This window comes from Crocuta crocuta, unplaced genomic scaffold (genome assembly GCF_008692635.1).
Source record: "Crocuta crocuta isolate KB4526 unplaced genomic scaffold, BGI_CrCroc_1.0 scaffold130, whole genome shotgun sequence".
In the NCBI taxonomy this organism is placed as follows: Eukaryota; Metazoa; Chordata; class Mammalia; order Carnivora; family Hyaenidae; genus Crocuta; species Crocuta crocuta.
Window position 1 is genome coordinate 951300 of NW_027527920.1, and position 9011 is coordinate 960310.

The 9011-nt window shown below is 52.2% G+C and overlaps 1 protein-coding gene across 1 annotated transcript in view; it reads right to left on the bottom strand.

Moving 5' to 3' along the window:
• CCDC33 (coiled-coil domain containing 33) overlaps positions 1-9011 on the bottom strand; it is a 94627-nt gene that overhangs the window by 65162 nt on the left and 20454 nt on the right. Inside the window, exons 4-6 of the mRNA XM_077745849.1 lie at positions 4910-5019; positions 3321-3437; positions 156-247 (exon numbers count right to left, since the gene is read on the bottom strand). Coding sequence (XP_077601975.1) covers positions 156-247; positions 3321-3437; positions 4910-5019 — 319 coding nt within the window. The remainder of the gene's footprint in view (positions 1-155; positions 248-3320; positions 3438-4909; positions 5020-9011) is intronic.

Sequence of the window (9011 nt, forward strand, 5' to 3'; positions counted from 1 at the left end):
TGGGACCTCACACCCAGTGGGAAGGTTTAAAGGGCCTTGGGGAGGGTAGGTTTCGAGGGCTCCTGGAATCGTGGTCTGTGTGGCAATGATAGCCTTTCCCCTCCTCTGTCCTCTGCCCTCCTCACCCTCCTTAAGTGAGTGTGGGCCCCACTCACTGAAAATCACTGTAGTTGGGAACCACCCTGGCAATGACCACCAAGGGGTCAGAGTTGTTGATCAGGGGCTCGTTGACTCCCCGGAGAAAGACCTGGGGAAGAGAGGAGGCAAGTGAGCTTTGGGTGGTCTTGGGCCCCCTCAGGAGCAAGGCCAACCCATCTACCATCTTTCTCCCCAGTAATGAGATCATCTCTGCCTCCATCTGCCTCACTTGGTTCTCTCTCTGCTCAAGGCTGCTCTTTCAGGCCCTGAGCTAGACATTAGGAAGGCAGGGGGAGGAGACATGGATTCTGTCCCCACATACCTCTACTGCCAACCCAACCAATTCCTGATCTGGCTCTGGCCCTCACCCCTTATTCACTAGATGGGCTCCCTCTAGCCCCTCTATCCTCACCCCAACTCCCCCAGCTGTGATTCCTGTGGCTTCTTTTACTTCTCTCACCCCCATCACTGGCCTCTGCTTCTGTTCTGCCCCCAACCCATCCCCTCTCTCAGGCAATGTAACGCACGACGGCAAAAACCGTTTTTGTAAAAATAAATTGGATCATGTAATTTCTCCTGCGTGAGACCCAGCAATGACTCCTCCCACTGCCCTTAGAATGAATTCTATAATTCTTACCATCATGGCCAAGGCCTGCATGTGTGGCCTGTCTGCCCTCAGCCCCACATCTCCACCAATTCCTCAGTCCTGGGCTCTAGCCTCTTTTATCTCACCTCTCCAACAGTACTCACTTGTTTCTGCCACAGGGTCTTCGCACATGCTTAGATTCCCCACCACCACCCCCAGTGACTCAGTGGCTGGCTCCTTCTCTTCCTTTAGAGCTTAAATGTCACCACCTCCTGGAGGCCTTCTGTGACCTTACTAAAGTAGCCCACCCCATTCTCTTAGCCCCTGGATTGCCACTTCTCTAGCACTCATCATATCCTGTGTTTATTCTAATTCTTTCTCGCTCATGTTCCGTCCATCCAAACCCAGTCTCCACAGGGGCAGGGATCACATCCACCTCATTCACTGCTATATCCCCAGCTAGTAGCAAATGCATGCGGCGCACAGTAGGAGCTCAGTATGTGTTTGGGGGATAAATGAGCTCTGAGCATTGTTTATGAAGGAGAAAAGTGGAGGATGGGGAGGGAGAGGCTGACTGTGTTTCTGAGCACATGAGAGAGACAGAACCATGGGGACCTGGTGGGGCAGGGGAGGACCCAGGCAGTGACCTCAGTGGGCAGGGGTGGGGAGGGCTGGTCTTGAGCTGGTCTTGGAGGATGCATGGGGGGCATGATTCCATGGGAAGAAGAGCAGGAAAAAGAAGGGGCTGTGAACACAGCCGAGGGGACACTCGCAACAGCTGGGTCACTATGTCACCATGGCCGGTCCCTGCTCCACTCCGGGCCTTGGTATCCCAGCTCATACACTGAGGGGTTGGACCATACTGTCCCTGGTTCCCCTAGTTCTGGCCTTCAGTGGGAGGAGAGAGCCTGGGAGTAAGGGCTTGCTCTGGATTCTCTTTCCTCCTCCCCGAGCACTCTCTCCTAGGACGCTCTGCCAGGACCTGTCTTAGCAGGTTGCCTGCAACTCCATGCAGTTGTGAGCTGACAAGGCCTTAAAATAGTGCGTCGGGCTTTTCAGGGCTCACCGGGGCCCCTGGGGACTGAATCTCTTCCACCAATTCAAAGGACCGCATCTGATGGGACATTTCAAACTTTGGGTGGCAGTGGGAGCCTGGGCTGAGCGAGGCCACTGCAGAGCTGTCAGGCTCTGGCGCACACAGGGACTCCAACAGGTGTAGGGGCTGAGAGCAGGCCTCTGAGAGGTGGGGGTGCTGGCTAATTTACACCTGTCCAGTGCTGAATGCTCAGGTGTGAATGAGACAGCTGCCCAGGCGCTGGGGCCACGGAGTGGGTGGGGGGCTTGAGACTCTCCCAGGTAAGTCTGGGGGCTGGGGGCTGGGGGTGGGGCAGATCCTCAGTGGGGACCCCCCACAAGCCAGAGTTCTGCTGGGTCTGAAAAGGTATGGTCTTCTCCCTGGGGGATGTGGCCTGGGGACAGCAAGGCCAAGCTGTTACTCCTCTTTGTTCCGTGCATGCGTGCGTGCGTGCGTGCGTGTGTGTATGTAGTGCTGGCAGGTCTCAGGAAAGAACATGATGGAAAAGGGAGGGAGATTAGAACAGAGGAAGCCTGCATATCTGACACACACTGGCATCCAGGGTGGCTGTGGGGAAGCAGAGATGTGGGTCAGCAGCTCTGGACTTCCATTCCAGACTCCCTGGGACTTGGTGTCCCCAGCTGTGAAATGGGACTAAAGATCACTTCTTGTCCAGCCAGACTTATAGTGGGTGGGCCAGATCAGCCATGTTGGGGCAGGGGAAGCCCAAGAGCTTGGGACTTCTCAGATCCCCCTCTCATACTCAGGCCAACACTGCATTTAAATCTGTCATCCCAGGGCAGTTTGAAGACTGTGGGGGAAAGGGAGGGGGGATAGGTCCCTGGACATCTTTCCGGAGCATCACCCATCTTTCTTAAGCTGCTGAAAGGCCGAGGAGTAGAAGGTTGGGGGTGGCATGTGTGCAAGCTGGGTCCAACTGAGCCAAGCCTAGAGGAGGCTCTGTAAACAGTTGCTGAATGAATGAATGAATGGATGCCTAATTGGAAGGCCAGCCTTCAGAAACAGGGCTCAAAGTAGAGGAGAAGGCCATAAAATTTTGGGGGCTGTAGACCCTAGGTCAGGGGTCACTACTCCAAGCAGGACAGAATAGGAAAGAAATAGGAAGGGAATGTGGGCCAAGGTGGGGAGCTTTTCCTCCCCCCTCCATGAGATTCAAACAGACATAACACTTTGGGAGCCCCCCCTTTCTCCATCCTCCCTGCATGGTGTGTGTGGAGCAGAGCAGAGCAGGACTGTATGCCTGGAAAGTGCTGGAAAAGGTTAGGCGTCATTTTCATCTCCATCCCTAGACCCTTCATCCCTGTCATCCAGAGGGTGTTCTTCACAAAGTACTACGGCTATTCTTGGAAGGCCTTGTTGCTTTTTTCCTTCTTCATTTCTTCCCCAGATGCCCCTCCCCGCCCCACAAAGTCAGGCCAACCCAAGGTGGCCAAGAGCAGGGCCTGGGGTCTGCTCTAAGCTTAGCCCTTCCCACCCCAGTCCGAGCCCCAGTCCTGGTACCTCCAGAGCTGTGTGGTTGCTGCCGATGCAACGAGGGAAGAGACTTCCTTTCCGAATGACCGTTGCATACAGTTGGGTGTTGGCAGTGGCTTCCTCAGCTTTCCCAGACTGGGTGGGCTGGGGACAGGATGAGGGAAGAAGACACACAAGAAGGAGAGTGACGAAGGGGCAGACCCTGGCCATAAATCCAGCCCTCTGCAGACAATCACTAGGCATTGCTCCACTGGGGCTCCGAGTTGATAATTAAAGCTCATGGTCCCCGCGAGCCCTTCCAAGATCAATATAATAAATCTTCCCTTTTCTATTTGAATATTTCATCGCCCTCACAAGGACCACTGCCTGCCTGCTCTCTCTGTAAAGATGTGATAACAAGGCCTGGGTTGTAAGTGGACAGAGAGCCAGAAGGCCTGGGTGATGATCATAGAATCATGGATAAAGCACTGAGCCTTCTGGGCGTGTCACTAATCTCTCTGGGCCTGCCTGCCCCTGCCTGCCCCAGGTACCTCATCCAGGCTCAGGGAAGGGGCATAAGGAAGGTAAAGGCCCCTAGGCCATGGTCAAGGTGGTGCTTTGAAAGAGGATCAATGTGGGACCTGGTGGGAAGCGGGGAGGGAGGAAAGGAGGGGAACTAGCTTAAACTGATCACTCACTATGTGCCAGGGACCTCACTAGAAGCTTTTGCTCATTGTTGCTTTCAACTGTCCAAATGGCCATGCTCAGTATCTCTATTTTGACAATGAGAAGTGGAGGCCTAGGGGGTTAAGCAGCTTCCTATGGATATATAGTATAGCAAGAGGCAGACCTGGGATAGAAACTCACACAATCTTGCATCACACTGTTCTTTACTCTAAACCATAATAGGGTCTGAGGTGCACACTGAGGGGAGAGTATATTTCTGTTCATCTCTGGCCCAGTGCCTAGCATGCAATGAAAGAGTGAGTCTTTCCTTCCACCAATCAGCATGGTGGAAAGGGGGTGGGCAGGGGACCTGGCCTGGGAAGTTCAAACCATGGACTGAGGTCCCCTGAGGCTCCCACTCCAGACTCAGGGCTAGTTCCCTACAAGAGGGGTGCACTCCAGGGAATACTTTCTTTCCCACGTGCCCTGACTCTCCTGGGCCTTCCTCCTACCAAAGAAGTGTGTGGAGGCAGCACAGAAAGAACTGACTTGGGAGACAGTGTGAGCTGGGCTCAGCCTCCACTCTGTTACTCACTTGCTCGGTCACCCAGGTTGAGAGGATTCCTCTCTCTGGGTCCCAGTCCTATATATGCAAAATAGAATTCAGCTTGAGGATTAAAGAGAGTGTCTAGCCCAGGACCTGAAACATAGTAGGTACTATGAAAATACTGTACTAATGTAGTAGATGTTCCATGGTATTGGGGCTGTTTTACAGAGATGAATTTGGGGAATTCCAAATTTCTCATGGAAACCACTCATCTTCTTCCTGAGTCTCATATGGTCCAGGACTTATCTTACTGTAGGGTGAGCATGGGAGGCTCTGAAGGAATAGCTGGGCACATGAGGGTGGTTACCACCTGCTCTCCCTCTACCTGTCCCACATGGACCCGGCACCTAGGGCCTCAACTCACCTTTACCAGCTCAAAGTGGTAGGGGTGGAAGAGACACAGGTACTTGATGGGGATTTGGTAGGATAATAGCTCCTCTTTATTTTTATTGTCCACCACCTTGAGGACCATATCTGAAGGGAGAAAAAGTGAGCTCAAGGTCAAAACAGGGCTTAGCTGACCAGCATCACTCCCAGCGAGGTGAGCCAGTGGGAGGTGAGACATTGTCAAGAGTACAGAGCAGGGGCCATGCTGAGGAACCAATACGAGTGTGGGACACACACATGCACACAACTTCACAAGCACTGTTTGAGTTCCGGTGCAGGGCAAGTGTCTGTGCTAGGTTCTGTTAGGATTCAAAGATGCAACTCTGTCCTTTAGTCCCAGCCCAGAGATGGACACAGAATGGAGCCCCCATGGCAACAGACACACATGAGCTGACTCAGAGACATGCACGCAAGCAGGAATAGTACCGCTTCCCTTAGTCGAAGACACTCTCACCAGCAGCTCAGGCATGAAGGGGAGGGTCATCTCCCACATGTTGTGAATGGGGAAACTGAGTCTCAGTAAGGGAAAGTGATCTGCTCAAGAAATCTTTCAACACAAGCACCAATAAAATATCTCCAAGGAAATGAAAACTGGTCTAACACTAAGAATGACACACCACTTAGAAAACTGCGTCTAAAGAGAGTACATTTTGTCAAAAAATGCATGAACTTCAGGATGAACTCTGAGAAGAGCAGCAATGACTTGGAAATAATCGTGGAAATGCTCCTTAGTGAGCACCTGCTGTGTGCCAGACATGGGGATGGGTACGCCTGAGTGATTATTCCAACAAATCCCCACCACAACCCCTCAAATAGGAATCACCATCTCTGTTTTTCAAATGTGGACAGTGGAGCTGAGAGAGGTTAAATTACTTGATCGCCATCACTCAGCTAGTAAATGGCTGTTGGGAGAGGCTAGGCTTGTAACCCTGGAGGCATCTTTCCACTCTTGAAGTCTATGGTGTGAGGAAGAAGAGGAGATGAGGAGGGAGGAAAAAACGGGGAGGGAGGAGGGGGAGGGAGAATAAGAGAGATGGAGGAGGGAAGGATCTAAAAGATCTAGAGAAGAATGGGAAAGGGAAGGGATGGGAAGGTCGGGAGTACCTGATGGAGACTGGGGTAGTCCCTTGCTCTTTGCCTTCTTGAGACAAAGACACATCAGCACCATGGACAGCTGCTGGCGGGACTGGTCCAACAGTCTGGGAGCCCTCTGTGGCGGGGTTGCTTGGAGCTTGGTGGATCAATTGAATGAGCATATGGAGGGTAGCTCAGTCGGTTAAGTGTTCAACTTTGGCTCAGGTCATGATCTCACAGTTTGTGAGTTCAAGCCCTGCGTCAGGCTCTGTGCTGGCAGCTCAGATCCTGGAGCCTGCTTCGAATTCTGTGTCTCCCTCTCTCTGCCCCTCCCCCCTCTCAAAAATAAATTAACATTAAAAAAAATTTTTAAAGGACTGTTGAAGGAACGTGAGGAGGAGGAGGAGGAAGTGGAGGAGGTGGAGGAGGAGGTAGAAGAGGAGGCGGAGGAGAAGGGTTTTGCTAATTACTCTTCCTTTTTTCCTTTTCCCCATTGCTACCCTGGAAACAGAGAGGGAAAAACACTTGCCAAAGTCCCCCAGGAGGTGGCCAAATGGGATCTGTGCTCAAAGGAAAGAAGGGTAAATGGGGAAATCGGCACCCAAAAGACTTGAGGTTGCCTTGAAAGAAGTAGAATAAGACAAGAGATTTGAAGTGAGCAGATCTGGATTCTAGTACAAACACACCAACTTGCTCTGTGACCTACGTCAGTCACTTAACCTCTCTGAGCTTCATGTTCCTGCTGTGCAAAATGTTAATATTTTAGAAAGGAAAATCATTGTCTCTCTCCTAATATTTCTGTATGGAGGGAAATGTATTTTTTTAATTTTTGTAATGTTTTGTTTATTTCTGAGAGAGAGAGAGAGACAGCATGAGCAGGGGAGGTTCAGAGAGAGAGGGAGATAGAATCTGAAACAGGCTCCAGGCTCTGAGCTGGCTGTCAGCACAAAGCCTGAGGCAGGGCTTGAACCCACAAACCATGAGATCATGACCTGAGCTGAAGTCTGACACTTAACCGACTGAGCCACCTAGGCACCCCAGGAAATGTGTTTTTCAAGCTATGAAATTCTAAGCAAATGCTCCTTGTAGCTGTCACTATTTTCCTCTTCATTAACCATCTGTAGTGTTCCATATATTCACTGAGCCCTGAGCAGAACTGAAAAAAAATTCAACTAGGGGATTCCAGTGCTCCCAGCTGAAGCTTCAACAGTAGCTGCGGAGGCTGCAGCCCCTCATGGCCACTACCCATGGGCCCTGAGTCCCCAAATCTGGTTGGAATTTGCTGAGGGTGAAGAAGGGCTGAGTGTCCTCCTGCATTTCCTCCTCCTCCCCCAGTCCTTGGAGCCCTGTGTGGGCAGTCAGCAGCTGAGCCGTAACTGGGGGGAATGGACAGCCCTCCCTCCCCGTTCCTGTCTCCACGCTACAAACCCGCTTCATCAGCTTCTTCTCTGGGCATTGTGCCCCTCCAGCCTCCCACCACTCCCTTTGTGTGGCCAACAAGCCATTTCTGCCACCTGCCTGCTTTGGCCCTGACACGGGTCTGCAACTCCCCTTTGCTTTCATTAACACCTCCTTGAGCTACCTCCCCCTCCCCCCACCTCTTGGCTGGGCCCCCANTCCCTGCCTGCCCGTGAGGACTCGTGACCCGCTTGTTCCTGCAGTGAGTGCTGTTCCCTCTCTGCTGCACAGATGGGCCCCAAGGCCACTGACTCATCATGTCCTTCCCTGTAGTTACCCAACATGTGCAGAGCTCAAGGTGGGAGCCCAGACCACGCCTACTCACCACAGGCCCTGACTTCCTGTCAGCCACACAGATGCATGCACACACACACACACAATACATACACACATGCACTGCCAGACATACACCACCTCCCAGGTAAATCTAGGCACATACATAACATACTGTTGTGGTCAGACACACACATGCGTACACACACACACGACACATGGACGTGCATGCCTCTGGTCACAGTCACAAGCATGTACTCACACACACCACGTTCACACACACATATGAGCCAGCAGGCAGGCATTCACAGAGACGTGCACACTCAGGCGCACACATGCGTGTGCACGAAATCCTAGGTCCGTTTTTCATCCTCTCCCACTTTTCTCAATTCCCTCCAACAGCCCTACCTATCCCTTTACAGGCAGGAAAATATGGTTTGACCCGGAACTGGCTCCACCCCCTTTTATTGACAGGGGCCCTCTCACCCTTTGTCTCTCTCGCCTTTCCCCCTCTTCAGCAGCTGGCTTTCTGCTCTTTTGTGAGGCAGATGGGAGTTCTAAGTCCCTGGTGACATTTCAAGGAGGGGAAGCAAAGCCCAGTCCTCTGAGGGAAGGGGACTTCCCCTGCAAGACGGAAGGTTCTTCTAACTTGGTAACAGCAGAGACGCCGTGCACACCTGTGGATCTGTGCTGACTGTGCCCGATGCCAGTGCCCACAGCTGTCCTGGCATCTGCCAGTCAAGACTCTCGGGTGCCCAGCCCGAGGTCTCGCTCAAGAGTGGAAACCACAAGTGCACACACATATTCATGTATGCCTGTACTTGGAGATTTCGGTATAAGCCCCGCCTTGAAAAACTTAAATTACCTCCAGTGTTAGAATTTGTTAGAGGACAGGGGCTGGAAAGGCTTCCGGGGGGTGGAGGAGCAAGAACTAGTAGGCGGTTTCTATGACCGTGGACTGTGGCCCCGAGGAAGCACAGGGGCACTGCTGTCTCACCGTGGGAAGTGCCCGGGAGACAAGGCAGGATAAGGAACCATTCTAGGGAAGAAGCTAGAACACGGAAGCCTCAGTGAGAGTATGTATTGCTCATCCTAGGTCCTCCACCTACTGATTACATGAGCTCGAGCCAGTTCCCTGGACCTCAGTATTCCCATCTATGCAATGGGAACAGCATTGCTCCTCCCAACGGGTAACGTGCGGGGATGTGCCAGGAAGCTGTAATGTGCTGTTTCTTTTTTTTTTTTTTTTTTTTTTTTTTTTTTTGCAGGGCTAG